The 25,828-nt window shown below is 45.9% G+C and overlaps 1 protein-coding gene across 1 annotated transcript in view; it reads left to right on the top strand.

Annotated features, from left to right (window-relative positions):
• Positions 1-25,828, top strand: part of LOC119382427 (cubilin) — a 126,283-nt gene that overhangs the window by 48,229 nt on the left and 52,226 nt on the right. The window contains exons 9-13 of the mRNA XM_049413133.1: positions 1,595-1,917; positions 7,116-7,326; positions 17,555-17,798; positions 20,286-20,434; positions 21,712-22,022. Coding sequence (XP_049269090.1) covers positions 1,595-1,917; positions 7,116-7,326; positions 17,555-17,798; positions 20,286-20,434; positions 21,712-22,022 — 1,238 coding nt within the window. The remainder of the gene's footprint in view (positions 1-1,594; positions 1,918-7,115; positions 7,327-17,554; positions 17,799-20,285; positions 20,435-21,711; positions 22,023-25,828) is intronic.

Below are 25,828 nucleotides of genomic sequence, written 5' to 3'. Positions count from 1 at the left end.
AAAGAAATAAAAGAAAGTGGAGAGAGGAGTTAGCTTGGAGCATGGCCAGTCGGTGGAAGCAAGAAGACGTGTTGCGTCGTCGGTGTGGAGTATTGTCGAGAGATGGCGCTAGTTTGTTTTTGCGCAACGAAATCGCAAACTTGATTCAAAATGCATGGGATCCTATGGGGGGTTGGGAGAGGGCACATCTTCCTTTCTCCTCGCTAGTCACCAGGGGAGCCGAGCGGTGGCGCCACCATACCGATGCACGAGGCGGATAGAGCTTAAAGCTCTTCCGTTCTGCGTGTCGCCTAAATTGTGCCACCTCCGACGCAGGCACATGTGAAAGCCAGCAACTTTTTTCTGCACAGCCCCATCAAACGCTGTTCTTGTCTACAGTAGCATTGCCTGCTACGCAGTGCGATTGACATAGCTGTACCTATCTAATAGGCACGGCCTTTTGGGCTGGTTGGTAGATGTATGGTGGATAAAGGGATCGCTTGAAGATACGGAAGAGAGAGACGAACGGGAAGCTCGTGCCGTGTGTGTCTCTCGTGCGTATCTTCCAGCGCTGTCATGCTTTCATAATATTTTATCTCCCTAGCTGACAGAAGTCGTTAAATTGCGCATGGCTTTAGTTGGGGCGAGCTCGCGAAAGCTGAAGAGGGTTGCGTCTCCGATTGGTCTGCGTCCCCTTGCTTACCTGGCGGCGGCTTACAGCTACAGCGACGTCTTGCAATTAAGGTGCTAAAAACTCTCAGCGAGCTACACTTCTAAAGGCGATGTCGCATACGCACAGAAACGGCTCGAGAGCGTTGTACTATGCCACTAAATCATTTATTACACGCAAAAGGAATCCAATTTATTGGACATAGAGAGCTAGAAACTGCGCGAACCACAGGACAGAGCCGGATCAAGCGCTGTTGGGGCGTCCGGTAGGGTGTCCTGCGGAGTGTTTGCGGCGTGTCATGTGGACTGTCCTATTGGGGTGTTCTGTTGCCCTGTGGTTCGCGCTGTTTCTCTTTTTCTATGAACACGTACCAACTGGGCCAAATAAGCACTCTAGTGAATCCATTGGCGCCGCAGCGCTGTGTTGCCAGCACCAAGACGACTGGCGAGCAGCCAACTTATGTTCTGTTCAGAATGCCGCACTCGCCAGCTATTACAAAGACATTGCAGTTTTGTTCGGCGTAATAATTCGTTGTTTATTGCGAAAACATCATTTTGATGGGGCGACTTTTGCGTTTTTGTATTGCCATGTGACCGAGAAGCGATGTTGGGGCGGACCTAAACTTTTTGACCAAAAGCGAAGGACTAACGGCGACAAATATTCAGAAGCAGAAATATTTCTGTGCTTTGGTTCTGCCTAATCGCGTAGAAGCAGTCTGTGCATGTAATTATGTGATGGGCTTCCTCGTGGATTGCTTTGCATCCCGTAGCAGACAGGCGCAGGAGCGTGACGTGAGGTTTCGAGCTATCACGGAGTGCTGGTGGCGGATACGAAATATAAGCCGAGCGATATAGTTTTAACTGTCTACCTTTCCCTGTTTGCGTCTCCCACTGTTCATTTACATTCGGTATTACATGCTCAGTTATTTTGCCAATCTTTCTGCAGACGTGATCCCGTTCCTGGGCAGTGACATGGTACTGCATTTCCACTCGAACGTAGCCACGACGCGACGTGGTTTCTCAGTGCGGGCCCGACAGATCAAGTGTGCGTTGGGAACATCGCCGGCGCCTCCGCCTCCATCGCAGTTGCCGGGGCCACCGGGGTCCTCGCACCTGGACTACGGCGCTGAGGACGGCAAGTCGCAGGGCGTTACTGTCACAACCTCGACACCTGTGCGCATCTCTACGCCGTATGGACACGGTTCCGTAACCAGCACGACGGGCCAGCCGTACATCACGCGTCGCTCGTGCGACGTCTACATGGATAAGGTACGCGGGTTCGATTGTTCATTTTCCATGGCTGCCTCGGCGCTTGCATCATGAGATGCTTCAGTTCGAGTTTCGAGTATAGTCACTGTAGCAGTGCCCTAAAGTTGCATTCATATAGTCGGGAGTTTACATAGTCCAAGTGTGTACAGCAACCCAGATAGCCTGTAGGTTACCGCACAGCCTTTTACGGGTAGATGTTTCCCCTTCACTGTGGCATAGAGGAAAATGTGGGTGCAAGTGAAATGCTCAACTTTTTGATTAGACAGTGACATGTAAAGGAGTTATGAAGTACCCATCTTGTTTGGTGAAAAAACACATCCTCTGAATAGCAACCACTGCTATGAACAGCTCAGCCAAATCTTGCAGTCGTGCTCGACAAGGAGAGTTTACAAGCGGATCATTAAGCTGCCATTTTATCAGGTGCCCTCTTTTCATTCAGAGGCCTGTGTTCACACTCTTGGGAGCTGCTGGCACCTGCTGTTTGACATCAAACAGCAGGTAGCATGCTATTGGCCATTAGCTGATATAAATCGAGGGCAGTGTTTGGATCAGCTGCGCTTCACTCTAAAAACTGGTGAGGGTATCGCAGGAGTAAAACAGCTGAGTTACTCTTCAGAGCATTGTTTTACTCTCGCAAAGAATCGAATGCAGTGAAATGCAGGGTTCACTCTGTATGAAAGCAAAGAGTGAAATGTGCTTTACGCTCCACTTTGAGAGTGGAAGGCCGTATACTCTTCTGACATGAGAGAGTAAAACGCTGTGATACTCCTGCTCTACTATGAAAAAAAAACGGCGTTTCCAGCGCCTCCTAGTGCCCTTCAGCGCAGTTAATCTCTGCGTTTTTAGCTTCGGAAGGGTGTAGGTAAATAAGCAAATAGGACCTCATTGAGTTGGTCACGATCGAAACTACTTTCGAGCGTTATTAAATTATACGTATTTCAATATTCACGCTTTTTTCAACGAACGTCGCGCACGGAGTATGCATGCTGCCCTAAGCCCATTGGTCGGTACGGCTCGAGTGAACTATTGCGGCTGTAGTCGCGGAACGCAAACAAGAATTGCGATGAACCTCGATGCAAACATACACAACATAAGTGTGCATTGCAATGAAGTCAAGTGCTTTTGAAGTCAAGTCGTATGAATAACGTAAGGGGAATATTTACGTGAGCATCTGCCATTAGACGTGTTGATTGTACGAGCTGCCATTTTGCAATACGGTAAAATCACTTGGTTGCATCCTGTTTGGAAATACGGACAGATTGGGCCCGATGACAGAGCTGGCATGTAAACAGCAGTGGGCATGCATTCGTGAAGCTTCAAAGTGCCGCTGTTTGGTTTCTAAATAAATAGCCAACGGTTGTCTACACAGTTTAACGCCGGATATTAAGAGTTCAAAAGAAATTTCATCTGTCCCATTCGTACAAGACAAATAACTGCTATGAGCGAAGCGTTTTGATTATATTAAGGGCACAGAGTAAGGCAAAATTTAAAAAAATCACCGTTTTTTTTTTCTTTGAAATTTGGGAAGTGCATCCCTTTGTACATATTTTCCATATTCATGCTTTACTTAGAAAGTCTTTTTTGTGGCTGAAAACCAGTTTTTCCGAAAGCAAGTAATGAGTGAACTCGCACCCTAGGACAAGCCCCTCCTATGCACTTCGTGCTTACGGTCCATTTTTATACTTAAAAGAAGCTTCCTGTACGAGATACAAAATGCTTGTCTGGAATGAGCTGCATAAAAGAAATTGTCGGGTAACTTCCAAGGAAATCCGATGACGTTGTGCGCCTTTTCATTCGCATTTGTTCTTCGGAGCGCGTCTGTTCGAACATATTTAGCTCCTACCTTCATTACACCTTGCGTCTGTCGTGCCTGTCAATAAGTTATGCTCAGCGTAAAAAAGGTCTTCAGCAAGCGTAAATTTCGCAGGAACCAATACAGTTTTTTTTTAAATGCGAAGCATTTCTTAGCGAACTTCTGCGACTTTGAGCGTATCTATCTATCTATCTATCTATCTATCTATCTATCTATCTATCTATCTATCTATCTATCTATCTATCTATCTATCTATCTATCTATCTATCTATCTATCTATCTATCTATCTATCTATCTATCTATCTATCTATCTAGCCGCCTACGACTTTGGGCTCTCCTGGTCGCTTGGTTAATCGAATGTACACCAAAATTGGTATGGCGTAACATGACTGTACGACGAACATAAATGACAAGTCATAACATGAAAATCATGACACGCATGTCATGTACAGCATGATTTACATGCCACGCTCATGGTGCGCTGGCGGCCGTTTCGCTGGCTTGATATGCACCAAACTTGGTATCTTGCGATGTGACTGTGTGACGAACATAAATGACACGAGTTAACATGAAAATCATGACACGCATGTCATGTGCAGCATGACTTACGTGCCACGCTCATGGTGCGCTGGTGGCCGCTTCGCTAGCTTGATCTACCCCGAAATTGATATTGCGTGACGTGACTGTGTGACGAACATAAATAACACACGAGTTAACATGAAAATCATGACACGCATGTCATGTACAGCATGACTTACGTGCCACGCTCATGGTGCGCTGGAGGCCGTTTCGCTAGCTTTATATACACCAAAATTGGTATCTTGCGACGTGACTGTGTAGCGAACATAAATAACACGAGTTAACATGAAAATCATGACATGCATGTCATGTTCAGCATGACTTACGTGCTACGCTAATGGTGCGCTAGCGGCCGTTTCGCTAGCTTTATATACACCAAAATTGGTATCTTGCGACGTGATTGTGTAACGAACATAAATAACACGAGTTAACATGAAAATCATGACACGCATGTCATGTACAGCATGACTTACGTGCCACGCTCATGGTGCGCTAGCGGCCGTTTCGCTAGCTTTATATACACCAAAATTGGTATCTTGCGACGTGACTGTGTAGCGAATATAAATAACACGAGTAAACATGAAAATCATGACATGCATGTCATGTTCAGCATGACTTACGTGCCACGCTCATGGTGCGCTGGCGGCCGTTTCGCTAGCTTTATATACACCAAAATTGGTATCTTGCGACGTGACTGTGTAACGAACATAAATAACACGAGTTAACATGAAAATCATGACATGCATGTCATGTTCAGCATGACTTACGTGCTACGCTCATGGGGCGCTGGCGGCCGTTTCGCTAGCTTTATATACACCAAAATTGGTATCTTGCGACGTGACTGTGTAGCGAACATAAATAACACGAGTTAACATGAAAATCATGACATGCATGTCATGTTCAGCATGACTTACGTGCTACGCTCATGGGGTGCTGGCGGCCGTTTCGCTAGCTCGATCTACCCCGAAATTGGTATTGCGCGACGTGACTGTGTGACGAACATAAAACACGAGTTAACATGAAAATCATGACACGCATGTCATATACAGCATGACTTACGTGCCACGCTCATGGGGCGCTGGCGGCCGTTTCGCTAGCTTGATCTATCCTAATTGGTATTGCGCGACATGACTGTGTGATGAACATGAAAACACGAGTTAATATGAAAATCATGACACGCATGTCATGTACAGCATGACCTGCGTGCCACGCCCATGGTGGGCTGGCGGCCGTTTCGCTAGCTTTATATACACCAAAATTGGTATCTTGCGACGGGACTGTGTGACGAACATAAATAGCATGAGTTAACATGAAAATCATGACACGCATGTCATATACAGCATGACTTACGTCCCACGCTCATGGTGCACTGGCGGCCGTTTCGCTAGCTTGATCTACCCGGAAGTTAGTATTGCGCGACGTTACTGTGTGACGAACATGAATAATAGAAGTTAACATGAAAACCATGACACGCATTTTCCTCAAGGACGTACAAGACGATGTATGCAGCTCTTTGCTGGCTGCTTCGCATTACATCGATTCCCAAAATGCGTGGGATCTGCCGGCTTTTTTGTAAATGCGACGTACTGAGGGGCAGAACGTTGAACAAGGAAGCTCTTCGTCGTCGAACTTGGCCTTTTCAGCGTCCTTCGAGGCGAATCACGTGCAGGTTGACAACGGGTATGCTGTAACCGACATGAATATTATTTGTGATGCAATTAGACAGAATTGCGCATTCAAAATGTACGGTGGAAGGGTTGAGCTAATTGGAATTGCGTCGCAGAGTCTTAAAGATCGCGACATTGGATGTTGTTCTTTCGTTTAATGATGGCAGTATTGCAGGTGCCGAAACTCTGAAATCATTAGGATTGAAGCTGGCGAAAACACAGTCAATTTTGTGAAAGAAGTTGACCACAGTCGATGATACATTGCGGACGCAGTTGCACGACAGCTCACAAAAGAAGGCAAGCGATACGAGAGGCCCAAAAGTGGAAAAATGACTCTGGCAACGATTGCCAAGCTCGAAGCTGCTCAATAAAATAGTTGAACTGTGTTTGTTACAAGAGTTGTTCGTTTTTCAGCTGTTTTCTCAATTTAAACTCGGTTATCTCAAAACCATGTTTTTATTACTTAGGCACCATTATTTCCTATACATTCCAAGATAACCAGCTCATTATTTTTCCTTGCATTCTGCATAAGTGCATACAACTACACTACCAGAATTGAAGTTCACTTCACAGTTTTTGTGTTACAAATTTTCAAATGTGCAAATTAACTCAAAATATATCCCCTAGTGGTAAAAAAATTCACCAACATAGTAATATTAGTCAGATTTTAATCAATCTGATGCAGTTAAAACAGCGAAAAATTTGGAAGAAAATGATAGATGTATTACATATATACTCTTTTGGTGACCGAGAAAATTGTTCCTCAACATGGTAAAAAATGCATGGGGCGTATAGGGCTTACCTTGTGCCCTTAAATAACTTTGCTGATGCCGCTTTCCTTCAACTACGCGCGTGCAGCCATATAATGGTAGTGCTATGCCAGAAACCTCTTCTTCGTCCCGTCCGTCTGCGCGCTGTTTTTGCCCATTATGTATCACCAACTAGCCCAACTTTCAGTCTTGCTGCAGAAACCTCTGCTTGTTTCTTTATTTTAATGTCAGCTGGCTAATCAACCTCTGCAGGTTTGATTGCTTGCGTCTATCACCCTCACAACCACTTGACGATATCTAGAAACTAAACTTTCTAAGCGTGTGGCTATTCTGTCTTATCATTGGCTGCTTCGTCGTGTGTGCCGCAGATGGAGTTCGAGCTGGAAAGTGCCAATTACCCTGGCGACTACGAGGACGGTACAGATTGTGTGTACACGGTTCGGCGCGCTCACGGCAACATCTGCCAGATGGAGGTCACCTTTGTGGACTTTCAACTACAGCCTTCGGACTCGTGCCAGGGTGACTACCTGGCGATCGATGGCACGCGCGTCTGCGGAACCGTAGTTCCGGGGACAGTCCGTAAGTGCAAGCCCCTTGCGACAGCAACTCTTGAAACACTTCCACGCAACGTGTCTGGCAATTAAAAAATCTGAAGAGAACACTTCGGAAAGCCAGTTGCCTTTGTTCTACAACGAGGCGTAACTAGGGAATCTGTTGGCATAACCTATTATTTAGCATAATAATCACTGCATTAACAGACCACTTGAAGTAACTGCTGTTAACTATAAGCACGAGAAGTATTTTGAAGCAGCAGGTGGTCACTTCCCATTACAATGTCATAATGCCCTCGCATATCGAGTGGTGCTTTCGCGACACGCAGCCATAAAGTAGTGCCTTCTTCGTTTTAGCTATTTTCCTTTGGTTCTACAATCAGCTCGCCCGTAGCCTATGGGCGCAAGCTCTGATGTTTCGATGCGATGATGCTGAAAATGATGGTGGATATTTTTGGCCCAAGGGCAACTGCGGCCAAAGAGCGCCACTCACAAGCTTGGTTCGCGGCGAAAATTCGCTGCGCTGGCAGAAAGCACCGCTGACGCGCATCGGAACGAAACCTATACGAAGCTTCTGCCAAATTTTTAATGAAGCAGAAGCGCACCGCCATCTTTCCATGGCCCGCTGAAGAACACTCGCAGCTGACGCGCACAAAACACAGTTTGCAAGCTCGCGAACCGCACAGAAGGTACAGCTTGTGTCTCGAATGGGCGCTTTTACAATCCCGACCAACTCCAGCCGGCGACTGCAGCGCCGCGGCGCGGTCACGGCGTGAACTATCACGAGCGCGAGAAGCTAGGTGCTTTTCCTGACAACCGCGCGCGTCCTAGGCACCAAAATGCGCGAACGTCCCTAGCCGTTTTAGTCCCTAAAGTGCCTCTCCTGGTCACGTGACTTTTGCATTGACGTCACTATACACGTCACGGCAGCTTTTTTTCTGTTTTTGTTTTTCCATCTGAAGCCCGTTTGAAGGCGAGACAAGTCAGGGCGAAAACCGAAAGCACGCGGTAGATCATAGGTAGATGTTGTCCCGTGTTGTGTGGAAGAGAAAGCCTCGGATATCAACATTCCTTTCTCCGTGGAACATACGAACGTCGGAAAAGAGCTCGGTCGCTGTCGGGCCCGTCATCATTCGATGTTGTTGCGTGTGAGGAGGTGTTTGCCATTTGTTACGCGTCCATCTGCCATGCACACGAGCATGCGGTCATTTCGATGGCAAAGCCGGTATGAACGCGATGTGTGCTTCTTGTTTTGTGAACTCTCATTGCTATGAGATAACCAGCCGGTGTCGCTATGCCCTGTATTGGGGCTTCTTTTCGCAACGTGTAAACGACTGCAAACGGCAAGCGACTGCATCGGCAGCTTCCAGTTGTTTACGGACGAGTACGTACTGTACATACATGCCAATTATGTAAGTAAATTATGTTAGAGTGTTCTGCGGCGAACACGATCCGCAATCGTTTCCTTGCCGTTCAGCAGGCTGTAGTGTGGCAACAGGCTGTAGCCGCAGACGGGTTATTGCGTCACTGCTTCCAATCATTTGTGCTTGGTCGGTTAATTTCGCCTGGAAAGCCAGTGCGAATGCATTGTGCGCTGTTTTGTTGAACTCCCGTCATTAAAAGCAAACTGGTCTGTGCCTTAATCACCGTGTAGATTCTTGTTTTCATCGTTTTCTCTTTCCCATTTAACAGCAAAAACGCGCGCAATGTTCAAATCGCCAAGACAGAACGAGACATCGTCAATACTTCCTTTTGGGCAGGTTGGTTCATTGTTGACGAGTAATCGCGCGAACACACCCACTAGGGCAGTGGTTCTGAACTGGATGTCCACGGACCCTGACGGGTCCGCGACACTCATCAAAAAAAAAAAAAAAAAACTTTTTGGAGGCTGGCTATTCCCTGCGACAGCGGCCCCTTTTCATTTGTGGTATGCTTCGCCGCGTAAAACTTGTGCACTGCGGCAAAGCTAACCTATAATTCCACTTCTCTATCAGATGGCTTCAAAGCTTCTGTTGCAGTTGTCTTCGGCATATGTGCGCGAGCACACTTTCTCTAGCTTTCAATATTTGAAGAACAAACATTGTTAAAAAAGAGGTTGAAGGTGGCTGCAGACAGCACAGCTTGTTAACAAGCTGTTAACATCGAATCGGCATGGCACATTACTCTGACCATGCTTTGCCAGGGAGAAATAAAAGCCACCTGTTTCAGCTGCATGTTGTGTTAATTTATTACTCTGACCCTTTGTCTCTCACTGCAAGGGGTTCCCAGATCATCCATGGCTGAAAACCACTGCACTAGAGACGACACGGACACACTAGCGCTGACCTACAACTCGATTAAAGGGGTCCTGGAACGCCTTTTCATCTGCAAACTGCAGCGCTGTAGTGCGTGTAATGCTGAATACTAAGGTGAATGCAAAAAGAATGATCGAAATCAGTGCATTCCATAGTTCGAGAAGAAGCAATGAAAACTACACGCTTAATTTGTGTCGCAGGGCCCCTTTGATGGCAGAATGACACACCTTATATATGCCAGAGTGAAGCATGGGGAAAAAAAGAGGGATGCAATACAAGGTTTAACACACAAAAACATTATTTTTATTTTCCTTTGAGATCCAAGATGTAGCAGCTGCATCCAGAAGATGAAACTCAGCATTAAAGAGGGCAAGAGATGGTGCTAGTGCACTTATCAAATGTCTTAATATGATAGGCTTCTAAACTGATACGTGGAGTACTGCCTTCACTCCTATCGCAAACCGTCGTCCCTTTAAACCGGGCCACACATTTTGCTGACATGAGCAACTAAATGTGCGTACTTGTAATCTACCTTTTGCAATTTTTATACGTGTTCCCCCAAATGGTGATTGACAAAGCGCCCACCCAGTTCCGCCAACGTAGAACATCCCACATGACATGGGAATGCAATATGCCACTCCTGTGGAACACTTGACCAAAAGCGTTTTGTGGTTCTTCCAGCATCCACATTTACTGGTGTTGCAAATGCATGGCCACAGCTTTCCCACCTTATTGGGAGTAGAAAAACAAAAGTGCCTACTTCCCATCTTCTTAAGATAGTGGGCAACTATATGAACATATTGTACAACCTGTGGCCTAAGGGTCTTCTGGTGATCCTTCGCAGTTGCGCATCCTGTTCCACGTTTCAATTTTTAGCGGAGGGTTTCAGGAAGAGCAGTCAAGACTGAGTTGGGGAACCCTGCAGCCGAAAGACTGCATATGGGGTTCTCAAAATTGGGCACCATTTGATGTGGGCACAATTTTTTTAGAGCAGATTCCAGGCACATCAAAGCTGTAGCTCTCTTATTTGTCTTAAAACGTGCTGAATCAAAGGGAAGCAATCACTTCATGGCCCTCGGGTAGTAGCCACAGCAAGCATGTCTTAAGGTCTAAAAACCGTAAAACCGAACGTTCTCGAAGTTCATGGATTAAATGCAACCCAAGTACTTGTGAGCTAAAAACAGATGAAACTTCACCTACTGTACAGGGGTAGGTGAAGTTGGTAGTTGCTACACGAGTACAGAGCACCAACTCATCTGAGAGAGTTGCTATGCAGTTGGCACCCACTACGTAATTGCACGTACAGTTTCCATGTAGCACCACTCTGTATGACAGGTGTTGTAAAGAAACAATTGTGTTAAATGAGCGATAAATAAATAAGATTTGTTTGATTTTTTTTTATCTAAATGCAGTGTGCCTGAAATTTTAAACCATGTGTTAGTATAGTGATTCTAACAGAATGTTGTCCATTGTCACAGGGATCTCTTGGAGGCAGATAAAGTTATACAAACATAATAGCAGTCCTATATGCACTCTTGCTTCATGAATTACTTTGGTAAATAAATATGCTTTCTGCGTATACCTGTGTGTACTTCCAGGAGCTGCTGCACTGTGTGCCATTTATTCAAGCCTGTGTTCAGTACTAGCATTGAGAAGTGAATGTTTGCACACACTTGGACACCATTGTGTGTTTCAATGGTTACATGTCTATGCATAGAGTCAGTGTTCCTACAACTAGTATATCAATAAATGGACAAGTTCAGTTGCCCGCAAAGTAAGTGCATTGCAGACTATTTTGCCACATGCCTTGTGGAAAGTCATCAAGTCTCACAGAGCGAATTATTACCGCACCAGAACGTAGCATTCATTGAAATTTGGCACCTCACCCACTACATGCAAATTTACCCTCTTTCGCTCCCCTGTCCCCCCTCCCCAGTGTAGAGTAGCAGGCCAGAGCAAACTATAGCTCAGGCCGACCTCTCTGCCTTTCTGTAAATAAATTCTCTCTCTCTCTACCCTGTCACTTGAGCACGAGTCATGCAGTTGCAATATAAAAGTGCATCAACAATACGCCCGCATACAGCATGAGGCAGTGCCACAATACAAAACTGTCGTGGCTTAGCTTATTTAATGGTTAGGGAAAAAGGGGGAGTCCAGTGAAATATGACAATTAAGCCACCTAGGAAATGATTTTCTCACCCTCTGAAAGCAAATTCAATGCAGTATAGCTGGCATACTGAAGTACTCATCTCAGAATATGGCTACTTGATAAAGAAAATGCAGTCAGTCTGAATAATGGCTGTTGCAAACATATTTGATGCAGGAAGTGACATTAGATGAAATATGGTGCACTATGGCATTCCCAAAAGCTTTCCCTGTGTATTATATTACATGGCCACCTGACATGCACTTTCCTGTGCGTCTGCAAGAGGAGTGCTTAAAAAGCAGCTAATCTCTCATCCAATAGCCCTTAAAGACCCTGGAGAAAAATGTGCAAATGTGACCATTGGCATTGTATCCCATTATCAAGTAAAAAATGCAAAAATGTTGGACTGGTCAATCCTAATGCGGGTCATTCTGTCTTCAACAACAGTTCACAAACATTGCATTTGGGAGCATGACCTATTAATGCTTCAGAATCTAGCACAGGACACAACACAAAGGCAGACTAAAATAACACGATTGCACACAGTCTTGCTCAGTGTTTGTATTGCATCCTGCACTAGATGCTGCAATGGCACCTCCTTATTCAGACCTCCACAGTGGTTAAACCAACATGCTCCACAGTGGTTAAACCAACAGAATGCCCAGACATACAAAAATGGATAGATATGGTTAGTCTGGGTGTATGTGTAACGAAGCAGAACATCGATGCTAAATATTGTAAATATTGCACTTAGATAAGTTATAACCACTACGGAAGGCTCCAGCACACGGTAAAAGAGAACACCAGCACGTTTCAATAAAATTATCTATTTGTACATAACTTGCTTTGAAGCACCGTAAACGAAGTACTAGTACTGCGCCGCAATAATTTAGATAGGTCTTTTAGGCAAGCATTAATGTTGCTGGTCAAAGTTGCAATATTCCAGAGCAAGAAGACAGAAGTGCCAAGGCCGCGCAACTGCCTCGGTCCTTTTACTAATGCAACCTTTGAGAAAAAAAAACTGCAATGGTTAACTGCGACAGCGCAAGAAGCCTTAGCTGATATTTCACACCTGACAAGATGTACTGTGCGCGCATGCAACCATGAGCGCAGGATATCCTCACGTTTTGCTATTTCATGAACGGCGCAAGCTTCCACTCCTAGTGCAAAGCTCACCGGCGTACACACACAACACTGCTGTACCCGAGCGCTCCTCACGCCGCCAGCGATTCAAAAGTGCTCGTGTGACACCTGTCCCTGCTGCACGGTCCAAAGTAATCCGTAACAAATACCGCCACTCAAATTGCAACCATACTGCAATCAGTCCTGATCGCACTTAAAAGCGACCACACAGCAGCAAGTACCCGTCGTCAGTGCGCATTCACTACCACTTGCACGAAACAGCCAACACTCACGTATCATCACATTCGCAGGAGGCGCCAATATTACAAAAATACAAACTGGCGCGCTGGCGCACAACACACACAGCGCAACCATGGCGTTTACAATCGCTCCCCGCTCCAGCCACTGCTAGGGACTAAAATGGCTAGGGACGTTCGCGCATTTTAGTGCCTAGGCCACGCGCGGTCGTCAAAAAAGCCCCTAACTCTGCGCTGCTCATAATAGTTTGTGCCGTGACGCGCCGCGGCGTTGCAGTCGCCGGCTGGAGTTGGTCGGGATTGTAAAAGCGCCTCGAATGGAATCTGCTGTGATCACTTGCGGGGGCACAAACTATTTTCTTATTTTCTGGAACCATTATCGGCGAGAGCATCTCGAGCCTTTCATAGCTCGAAACGCGTAATTGTTAACATACGCACATAATGATCGCCATTTATTGACATACGCACGTAACGATACAAGTTCAATTAATCCCATCGGCGCTTTTTTCCGCAAGTTTAGACCAAACGTCTGTTGTTTACCTAGATTGTGGAATAGTTGATGTTTCCATATGCTCGAACTCCTGGCGATTCCGGAAGGGAGACATTTCCCACGGACCTTACTCGTAAAACAGCTCGACATTGCAATACGATGCGGCGTTTTTTTTTTACAAATTTGTGCGGCAGCATGAACCTGTAGCGTCATGTCCGGAATACTTGTTCAGGTGTGTCGGCCTTCTCAACCAGCCAGCTCTGGTGTCAAATAGCAAGGCGCTGGCTTCTGTATTGCAGGCCATCTGATTTATTACTTGTCATAATTGTAAATCTCCATGATCTTTTTCTTTCGATAATCCGAATTCTATTTATCGCTCCGGTTTTTCTCGCTTTCATTTGCAATTGTTGTCTCTTTGAAAATGTTAACTACCATGTACTCCGTTGCAAACTTTCTTGACCACTTCATTCATTCCTTGTCCATGCTCTCGAAGTATGTGGGAACTCTAGCCACCAAATTCTTTTTTTTTTCTACACTTCTCATTCTTTTCTGGAAAGTAATCGTCAACGAGCGGCACCTTTTGCAACAATTTTCAGCCGGCGAAATAACGATGAAATGCTGGGAAAAAGCGGAAGCCTGCAGATGACGCCTCCATTTATGTTCCGGACTTTCGTAGAGCATAGCGTTTGGAATAACTAGCGAGGGAGGCATGATGAATGAATTTAGCGGACGGTGTTGTTTGTCGTCCCTTTCCGAGCCTCACTGTCACCGCTCAGGTCAGGTGAGCTGAGTGGAGCTCGGGAAGGGCTCCGTCTCACCGAGAGAGAGGCTCGCTCGGAGGAGGAGAAGTTAATTAAGGAGCGTCGTTGTAAGCTCGCTCGGTTGGCGAGAGGATGTACAGGGTCGTCCACTCAGTACCAACACGGCGCAGCATGGCCGCGCATCGAAGCTAAGCGGAGCAGGCGCACAGGGATGGCGCGGTATCTCCTGAAGAGCGAGAGCGGCGCGTTGCTTTGCTGTGAAGCACACTTAGCTATAAACACGCCTATAGCGACTGATCGCACCGCACCGGCGTTGCAGGAAAGCGCGCTTCGCTTACTACAGCGTGTTGTGCAGTTTTTCGCTGACGACAGCGGTTCCTTTTTTCACCACCGCAATCCGTGTTCATTGCTAGCATTCTCGCAAACTGCTCAGAATTGCCCTGGTTTAATACCCCTGTCACACAGGGCAACTTAAGTGCACTTTGAGGGAGTGCCCTTCGCCGCTAGTGTCATTTGCACGCTGTCACACAGGAGCGCTTAGTGACATTCGCTGCAAAGTACACTTGCCGGAAAGTGCGTTCGCCAAACTCACTTCGCTGCGACGGAGTGTCTAGCCTCGGTAGCAGTGGCTTGCAAACAAATACGCTAATGCAAAACGCGACGATCACGGTATTTTTAAACCATCGTTATTGTTATTAGGAATACTGCCATGCATTCAAACAAATCATACTACAACAAAATCCTCGCTACTCTCGCTCTCGGGCAGTTTACGGTCACGTCCGCTCGGGGGATGCGGGAGCACATGCCGTGAAATGGCCGCGTCCGTCGCGTCGTTTACTTCCTTGCACATGTGTAGGTCAGTCATTCTCTAGTCATTTGCGATGGCGTGTGCCATGGGTGCCACTTCCACGAAAACAACGGCGTCCGACGCAGAGACGCGGGCGCTCATACGCCGTTGGGAGGAGTAAATGAGTGCACTTTTGTTTTCGATTCGTCTTGGATATGTCACTGTCTTGTCTCGGCTTGCGATGACCAATGATGTTATGCGGTTGCAATATTTACTTCATTTGCGCGCAAAGTTTTTTCTAAATTATGTTCATGCCTATAATACGCTATTAAACAGCGAGCATTGCCAAAAATAACAAATATATGTTGCGCTACTAAACCACCAATTGCCACTGCCATCATTTGCAAAGCACACTTCTCTTTCTCGTGTAGCAGAGCGCCGCCAAAGTGACACTCTGTGAGCGTAAGTGCACTCGCTCAAAATGACACTGAGTTTGCCAGTGTGAGGTGGGAATAAGAGACTTCACGCCGGAAATATGCTCTGCCTATATGAGAGACGCTGTAGATGAGGGCTGTGGATAATTTCGACCACACGGGGTTCATTAGCGTGCATTGGCAACACACGGGAGTGCTTGAATTCCCAATTCACTAAAATTCAAACAAAGCGGCTGGGTTTCCGTCGCGCAGCCTTGGTATAGATGTTTGTTGACTTTCTTTATATACAAGGACATTACGCATCGTCGAGACGGTTGAGGCAGTCGCCTAGGGAAACGGTCTCACGCGTCCAGAACGATGGTCCTTCTCTAGTCTGCTGCACGATAATACATGTATATCCCCGTTTGCGCCACCTACCTGGCTTGTCATTGGAAACAGTGATCCTACCTCTTGTTGCCATATTCTACGTAACCATTTTTCTGCCCCGACCCGTACTAACGCGAAGTGGTGTTTCGCCACGAATGACACTTTGCAATGGTCGCCAGTTTCATGCACCACTGTTGTGGAACAGCTTCTACGTTCATGTTCTTGATAACTTCTGAATTCTTCTCTTTACCACCCCTAAACGATAGCCTAGGCAAACATCACGAACAGAAAAATCATAGATGTTTAGAATACTTCCATGTGGAATTATTCCCAACGGCTGCGAAAGCCTCCTGCCATTATCACATCGGCCTTTCAACACAGCACTAAGCGACACTACCGTTTTAAATGCATTCCTTTCTACGCGGAATCCATGTGCTCTGCCTTGCACACTATCCTTAAGATTCTGTAGCCTCTCCTGAAGAAGCCTGTCGCCCCACCGGCAGGGCCGCCGCAAGGAGGACGGATGGGGGGGGGGGGGGGGGTGCGAGAGTGCGTGTCCGACCCCCAAATTCGCGCCTGTCTCCCCCAGAAGACAGTGCAGTGAAAACACAACGCACGCGTAAACTCCTCTCCTTCCTGCCTCCCCAACCCCGAAGGTACTGACTTGTAGTGAGCCTCCCCCCCCCCCTCTCTAAAGAAATTGTGGCGCCGCTTTTGCTCACCGGCATTTTTTTTTTTTTTGCATTTTGGCTTTCCAAAATCACCGCAAAGCTATTATGCTTCGTGTTAGCGTGGCCGTGACACTCCCTTTTCTGCTGGCGACGTCGTTACAGCGCTGCAAATGATTTCCAAGCTATGTCTGCGACAACAAGCCCAAATTTCAACAGTGCTGAACTATATGTCTCGCTTAGCTAGGAAAACAATGATGAGATTTTTTGTAAGTTCTCAAACACCCAGCCGTTCTTTTATCGGCGTATATTTATCGGCTGACGTAACCTCACAAAATAGCATTCAATTTACGTGCGGTGCTTTTTCCATTCCGTTGCCAGAGCTCGATATTTCGTAATGTCAGTGCACGCTAAATAACCTCGAATGGTCGAAATTATTCCGGGCCCTCTTCTACAGCGCCTATCACACAGACAGAGTCATGTCTCGGTGTTAAATACCAAAGCAATCGCGAGAAGTACTTTTGTCTGGGCAAGTTGCTGCGACATTTTCGAAGTTAACGAGCACGAAAGACGAGAAGAAAGACACATGTACAAAGAGGACCAGTGCTGGTCCTGAAACAGGATCAGCACTGGTCCTGTTTGTACATGTGTCTTTCTTGTCGTCTTTCGTGCTCGTTAACTTTGAAGAAGTCGCAGCAACTTGCCCAGATCAGAAGAACAAAGAAGCAACAAAGAAGCCCTTCAGGAAAACTTTGCCGAAACTTAGGAGCAAAATGACGAAAGGGGCTTCGCCGTCCGACGCTCTCCACGGGAAGGAACCAGCTGATTTTTTTTCTTTCATGCTGCAGATGAAGGGCTCCTTCAGTGAAAGAAGCCCTTTGCGCCGCGCCGTCCTCTTCGCCCTGACAATACATGCATGAAAACCTCGCAGGCCTGATGGACTTCCGGGAGCCGCAGAAGGTGATGCGCTTCCACACGGATGACTCGCAGAGTGACCGCGGTTTTCACATCGCCGTCCGGCAGAACGAGTGTGACGACCCAGCCTCAACTTCTGGAGGCGGTGGAGGTCAGGCGGGAGACGAAGAGGCCGAATGCGACGAGACCATCCACAAGCCCGAAGCCATGCTGCTCAGCGCCAACTACCCGGCAAACTACGGCAACAACCTCGACTGCAGGTCAGTACAGGTGGAGTCAGTGAGCTACCGCTGAGAAATAATACTCCAGATTGCACCGATCGTTTCGCTCTGATGATGGTTATGTGCAAGAGCTGCTGCTATTTCGTTAGCCATTGACTACGCTGTGGAAAAGTTGGCGCACTTCCATCGATTTGCCTTCGTGCCAATTATTGCCTAAATATGTGACGCTTTTTTGCTGACAGAGCCGAATTTCCCGTATCCAAGTGGTGCTACGTCGTATAAAATGACCGCTCGCCGAAAGTTTCCGCTGCTGTTGGAGTAGCCGGGCGGCGCGGGGCAACCTCAGCGTCTGCACTGGACCCAATAAAGTTGTTCTCTCTCTCTTTCTCTTTCACGGGACTAGCGATGTTACCGCGCGTCTTCACCAGCAAACAAGATGACATCTTTTCCTGTCAGTCAGAACAAAGCTACCGACGGTTCAATTCGATGCCATTAAGGTCATAAGTGCATCAGAAAAAACAAGGGAAAGAAGATGACATTTAAGGGCTCGTTTTTCTTTGTTAGACACAATAGTGATGAGAACTAAGAGACAATAATACCATTATTCCCATTATTGGCATTATTCTCTGTTAGTTCTCATTATTATTCCGAAAAAACAAAGTTGCTTGTAGATCAACATGTCTAGGTATTTCTAGAACAGAAAACGTCGAGAGGACTGGCTTTAGGTGCCAGAATGCGACTTGAAGCAAACAAAAAAGATGTGTGGTGACACCTTGCACTAGTCCGTTACTGAGATCCTCTCGTCATTGGATGAGTGAACATCTTATTGCTATCAGTGATTGTTTGTAGAAGGTTACAACATAAAGAGCTAAAAAAATAGACGCTGAATAAGCATCGAAAGTTTCACAAGCTGTTCTTGGCAGGAAGGATCCGAAGGATCATATATCGAAAATATGATTTGTTTTCCCCCTTGTTTGGCCGGTCATCATTGACTTGGACAAAGCCGCAATCGCCCATTGTCTCCGTCAACTGTCGTCCACCGGTACAAATGATACCGTAATAAGAGGATAATTAGAAAACGAATCTTTCACGAACACAGCCCCAGATACGCGAATATAATGCAAAATTATGGCGCCAAGATTTAGTTGGATCAGCAGCGCAAATTGTCCGCGAGATTCACAGAAGGGTGATAGTTTTTGTTTACAGGAACAGCGGAATGACTAGCAAGCACCTAGAGGCTTATATTTTAGCTTCTCTGCTGCTCCTGTCAGTGCCGTTTCATCACAATACCACGTTGTCACTGTGTTTTTTTTTTAATTTCCTCTATTTTGATGTTGCTTTTGTTGCATCTGCCATGCACACTATTCTGTGAAAGCACCCTCGGTGGTTTGAACGTCCTGACTCAAAGTTTCGCGATATATTGACATCATCATATTGAAACTTCATTCACATGCCGCTCGCAGGAAGCACACTCGCCTATGCCTTTAATAAGAAATTTGCTATCATAAGCTTTATCTGTCAGAATAGCGAGTTGGTCATTGTCAGTGTCTTCTTGTGTCCCTGCGCAGTTACGCGCTCGTATTTCAAGTGCCATATCTGTCTTCATTTTCATTCATGCCGCGCCTCTCACATCAGCGCGCCACTACCTCCGTCAGAAGGGTTGCACTCCTCAAAGTAACACGGTTATCCTTTCACTGCTTCATTTAGCAAGAGCAACAAGATATTTGAATCAGCTTCCCGGGTTTATAACATGCATCTGCGACTTCATCAGTAAAAAAAATCCTTGTTAACTATTTTTTAAGCTGGTAATCAAGTATTGTATAATTAGGTTTCTTTTTTGTGTTACTTGGTGTTTTCTTCTAGATATTCTACGCATGGTTTTGGGACGTTAAACCCCACACATTATTATTTGATATTGTACTCATGTACTTCACCATGTTTGGCCTAAGCATGCAGCATTATTCGATGCCTAATTGTTCAATGGATGTCTTCCCCTACAAGGCCGCAATAGTTCCTTCAATTACTCTTTCAGCTTAGCCTCTTGTTTAGATGAATAAGGCATTTCTTTTCCGTCAGTGTATTGTTTTCTTATACACTCTTCAGGGTGGGCTGATCCCGATACTGACGATTTTTATTTGCATCTCGTTAAAACGGGGCGGCAGCATATATGCTGCCAACCTTTATCGAATCAGATTTCATGATGTCTGTAACACTCTAGTATTTCGCCTGCCTCTTCTTGAAATCTCCTGCCCTAATTAAACCTCCATAGCGTATTGGCATCACACCGTTACTTACACTAGTAACGACGGTTCTATCAACCTTTTCTATGTTCTCAACACCGGCGGAAATCTCGGACCTCTGCCGAGGCAGGAAATGTAATATCGCTAGAACAAAGTCGCCATATTATCCGTCGGCCAAGCAGCTGGGCGTTGTATCAGCGTGACGACGACAAAATTGTATGCCGTTCTTGGAGCTTCCGCTGTGCGCCCTGAATCAATGACATAATGCGCGGTATTATGTACGCAGATACACGGTGCGCAAGATGAGTTCGTCAGTGTGCCGCCTCGAGATGAACTTCGAGCGTTTCGACGTGGAGTCCAGCACTGACTGCGAATACGACTATTTGGACATTGACGGACAGCGCCTGTGTGGAATCTTCTCCCGCAACACAACTGGTACGGTTCACAGAGCAAGCTTTCACTCTTTCTCTCTCGTATCTATCTATCTATCTATCTATCTATCTATCTATCTATCTATCTATCTATCTATCTATCTATCTATCTATCTATCTATCTATCTATCTATCTATCTATCTATCTATCTATCTATCTATCTATCTATCTATCTATCTATCTATCTATCTATCTATCTATCTATCTATCTATCTATCTATCTATCTATCTATCTATGTAATGAACGTATACTCTTCCTTCGTCTTCGATTATTTCTCATTTTTGTCTTTTTCTTGCAGCGTGCCCGACGCATCTAATACACTCGTATTATTCTTTTTAGTGCTTGTTTAGGTGACTTAGCTTCGCAAAGGAACCCAGGCTATGAGAGGCGCTGTAGTGAAGAGTTCTAGATAACCTCGAGAAATCGCACAGTACACGAGCCTCTAGCATTCCGCCTTCATCGAAATGGTATCAGCCACAAACCGTAACCACCTTGCCACCGCGGTGGCGGCTTCATTCTTTTTCGGGAGCAATGTGTTTCTCCGAAAAACGAATAACGAACCAGAAACAAGCATGTCCTGCATGCGTAGCTGAAGGTGGAATGTGCAGCACGAAACCATGACAGTTGAAAACAGCAACACAAACGCGCTAAGAGATCTCGAGCGTCAGTGTAGGTCCGTCGTTTTGACTTCCATCGTGCTGACCATAGCCACGCATAGTGTCTGGCGCACTCCACAGTTGGCCACTGCTTCGTCATGAGAAGTTCCCATCTTGCGTAGCACAGCGGCCAATTTTTCTGCGCGCCTGGCGCGCTTAGTTTCGATATTCTCTGGATCGGGGCCTTCAATTTTGATCATTAATATGTCAAGTTGCTCGCGTTTACATATATTTCTGAAAAATAGGCATGCCACAAATTGTTGCGTTCTACAACTTTTCCATCTAAACTATTGCCTTTCGAGTTGAAAATTGAAATCATTAATTAACAACTTCTTAATTAATCATTTACATGTATCTTAGCAGCAGCGAAATTTCCGCGTATAGCATTTCTGCTGTCATAGCATTTCTATAAAGAAATATGTGTTGTCTAAAAAGACAGCCTGTATATGGAAATTGAAAAGGTATATTTTAATTATTGTGGTTGGTGGTCCTTTCGTTCCCCTTGCCATTTCCACGGTGAGTCTTCCGATAGGTATGACCTAGCTAATGCAGTTGTCTGTATGTGGAAAAGTGCGGTACTTCTGCACGCCAGTGACGCTAGTCCCGTGTTTCGTGGGGCGCAGGTATGTACGACTTCGAGGAGAACGAGAAGCATTTGCACTTTCACTCGGACGCGGCCAACTCCCGACCGGGCTTCCAAATTCGGTTGCGCCAAGTCGAGTGCGTCGACGAGGACGATGCACAGTCACCGCGGCCGCCGCCCTTCAGGCCCCTGCAAAGCGGCTTCACCACCTCAACCCTGGGCGTCGGCGGTCAGCCCCCGGAGCACCACAAGTGCGACAAGATCCTCACGAACAGACTGTTCGATGTGCGCAGCCCTAACTACCCGGGGGGCTACCCGCCCCACCTGGACTGCAAGTACATCGTCTTTCAGGTCGGTGCGTCGTGAGTTAAGGCTCGTGCGCAATTAGACGTCCGTGTTTTGAAAGCTTTAAGGCCACTCTACGCGCCATCGCAGTATTGTTTATGGCTGATTTCGATGCTAATGCGTAGGACTTCACTCCAATGAAAGTATACTTGAGAATAATTGGAGCTGTTTTTACAGATCATTCTTTCCTTCAATGTAATGCGGCAAAAGGCACAGTGCCCGGCCTAGAAACAGTTGCTGCCTTTAAAAATGTCTTACGCCATCGTGTGATAGAACGCACGACCGCGTAAGAAACGCAAAGAGTGCTAGGCAGAGTATCATCCTGTTCCGCTTGAATTCGCATAATGTCAGATCACAGAGCTGAGCTATTTGCCTTCTGACGATCGGTATGTAGACAAATCAGCTTTCCTCGCTGCGTTTTCGCCTCCTGAGGATCCGAGAGCTGCTAGAGATTGGTGTGTATGTACGTCGAATCTCTTCAAATACCATCATGAACATTTTAGAAACGTCGAGCGCGAACTTTGACAGGGAGAAAGAAGAAGTGAACGACACAAGCCCTGGTGTCGTTCCCTCCCTCTTTGTCCCTGTCAAAGTTCACGCTCGACGTTTCTAAGATGTATATGTATCAACTAGCTCATTTTTTGGTCTTACTTCACCCTCATGAAGTTGTAGGTATACAGTCTTAAAAAAGTAGTGGCACTTATTAAATTTGAAGTTGTAAGCGCTTGTCACAACATTTACTACCTATGCATGACACTTACTACTCGCATTTACTACCTACAGGAAAGTAGCAATGCTATGTCAGTAACCGTACTACCCTGACAAGCTGAAATAAAGAAAGACCGTATGGCATTGTTCATGTGATTAACTTGGTAAATACACGCTACAATGACACCCTCACATAATAATGTATGGTGTACGCCTGGGTCTCCCGGCCAAGAGCAGGATACTTTACAACATGGCCTAGATCTTAGCACTTCCTTTCTGAACACTGCTGGCCAGTCTCCTGCTCCAGAGAAATCTGAGCTGCTTTTGCTCAATCGTTTCGCTTACCAATGCTCCCACTATGCCCTCGTCTCCATCTTTCTTGCTCTCCCATTCCTACCGTTGAACAATGCAAAGTTCTTGGCTTCCCCTTGGCATGCGGCCAAGACCGCGCACACCCTCCATCACGCTGTCAGGACCTGCCACTCGGTAACTCACCTCCTTCGACGCGTTGTCACTCGGCAGTCTGGTCTCCTCGATGCTCATGCATGCCAAGTTGTCCATGCGCTCGCCCTCAAAAAGTTCCTGCATTTTGTACCTTACGTTCAATTCACCCAAACCCAACTTCTCACCCCCGAAACAGCTCTGTTAGGACACTACAAGGCAGCTATGAACCTCCCTATCACTGCCTCTACCCTTAAGCTCTTTGCCACTGGCCTCTTCCATCCACTACGTTCTCTTCTTTCTCTCCACCATGACTCTCAGATTGCCCGTCTTTCTCTGGTAAGAGAAAGACGGGCAATCTTACCGTACAATTAAACAGTTATACCTCCAGCTCCGACTTGACAAGCGGCTCTACTCTCCCCCTCATCCATCACTCACTCTGCTAGAGGCTGGCCTTCTGCGGCACATCCAAATAAATTGCCTGATCACCCCCTCTCGCCTACTTCTTTAAAAATACAGGTTTGACACCTACTGTCTCAGTTGCCGTTCTACATATTCAGACCTGTCACCCTGCCTTTTTGCACTGCCCAACTACTTAGCAATCCGGCTCCTGTCCTCCCTCGCCATTACCACCTGGCTCCACTGGATCGGCGCCGAAGGGAACAGCGCCGACTGGTCGCGTCGAAATGCTCGGCCTCTAAATTTGGCTGAAATAAAAGTCCATTAGTGCTACTACTACGAACACACAGTATAAAAGCACCCCAATGGATATATATATATATATATATATAAGCCCATTGGAAGTGATACATTAGCTACCTTATTGAAATTAATCTTACAGCTTAATAATTTTGAATTTGATGGCTCCCACTACCTTCAAGTAAGTGGAACATCAATGGGCACTCGCATTGGACCTAATTACGCTAGCCTTTTCATGTCTGTTCTGGAAAATGACTTTTTAAGAAATCGCGCGTTAAAGCCTCTTTATTATAAGCGATTTATAGATGACATCTTTTTGATCTGGCCCCATGGTGAAAATGAACTTTTATCTTTTATAGCTGATTTCAACACTGTTCACCAATCTATTTCGTTTTCGCATGATTACTCTCGTTCTACCGTTAACTTTCTGGACGTCACAGTTTGCATCTCTGACAACAAACTAACCACTAGGCTTTACAGGAAACCTACAGACAGGCACCGTTATCTTCACTTTAAAAGTTCGCATGTAAAACATTGGAAAACCAGTATACCGTACAGTCAGGCGCTCCGCTTTAAGAGAATTTGCTCTGAGCAGTCAGACTTTCATGCAAACTGCGTACAACTCCGTGAATCTTTGATTCAGCAGCAATACCCACCCCGCATTGTTGAGGATGCCGTCAGAAGAGCCGATGCGCTGAATCGCAAGGATTTGTTCAGCGCTAAAAAGCAACCATCCGTTCAGGCACAAAGTAATCTAGTTCTAACACACTCAGCATCGGTGCCAAACGTTTCCTCAATTCTCAAAAAACATTTCAACATACTAGCGCAGAGTGCCCATCTTAAAGTAATCTTTCCATTGCCACCTCGGGTAGTCTTCAGACGGTCTCGCAATCTGCATGACATCCTAACTTCATCTAAAACAAGGGTTCCCGATAATGTCGGTTGCCGACCTTGCAAAAAACCACGATGCAAGGTTTGCGCGCATATGACGACGTCACACATTGCTAAAAGCACTGCTTCTGATTTCTTCTATAAAATTAAAGGAAATTTTACGTGTGACACAATTGCATCTATTTGCTCGAATGTTCCGTCTGCAAATTACAGTACATTGGACAAACCGGAACGCCCTTCAGATATCGGTTCAACAACCACAAGTGTCATGCTGCCACCATTCCTAACCTTCCGCTATCAAAACACGTGCACATTCCGGGCCACTCATTTGATAATATTACAGCTACAATCCTTCAATCTGGTTTCCGTTCCCACCACGAAAGAGAGCTTCGAGAATCGTATTTAATCTATAAGTTTAAAGCCGTCACTTGTGGTATGAATGAAAGCGCTGGCAAACTTTCATTTTTACCCATTTAGTTTCCTAAACATTCTTGAGTACCCCGCTATTATTGCCGCTATGCTTTCACGCAGATAGATTAGTTCCCTGTTTGAGCTTTGTCGGATCATGACAAGATGTTACACCCGCGTTTATGTTTATCGATAACTTGCTCGCAGTTGTACCTATGACGTGCTATTGATGTTTGTGCCGGTGACTCACGCGTTATGTGGCTTCATCATTTTTTGCTCATTGTTAATCATTTTTTACTCTTTTATTCGTTTTGTCTTGCGCAAGGGCGCACGCGTGTACTCTCGTTTTTTCTTGTCCTATCACGCGCACCGTTTCCCCACGTGCTTTTAACAACCGCTTGTCAGCTAATAACAGCGCTATGATACGTTACTGCGCATTTTATATTGCGGTACCGTCGCATGTTCGCATCACTCCGACGAAGGCCGGTCCCGCGGCCGAAACATCAGTCCTTTACTGAACAATTTTTCCTACGTGCTTGATTTTTTTCAACTTTTACTTCCGGGTCCTTTGTTAGCACTTTATATATATATATATATATATATATATATATATATATATATATATATATATATATATTATAAGGGGGTTTATTCACAAAACCTTC

This window comes from Rhipicephalus sanguineus, chromosome 1 (assembly GCF_013339695.2).
Source record: "Rhipicephalus sanguineus isolate Rsan-2018 chromosome 1, BIME_Rsan_1.4, whole genome shotgun sequence".
Classification (NCBI taxonomy): domain Eukaryota; kingdom Metazoa; phylum Arthropoda; class Arachnida; order Ixodida; family Ixodidae; genus Rhipicephalus; species Rhipicephalus sanguineus.
This window is presented reverse-complemented; position numbering and strand designations above follow the sequence as displayed.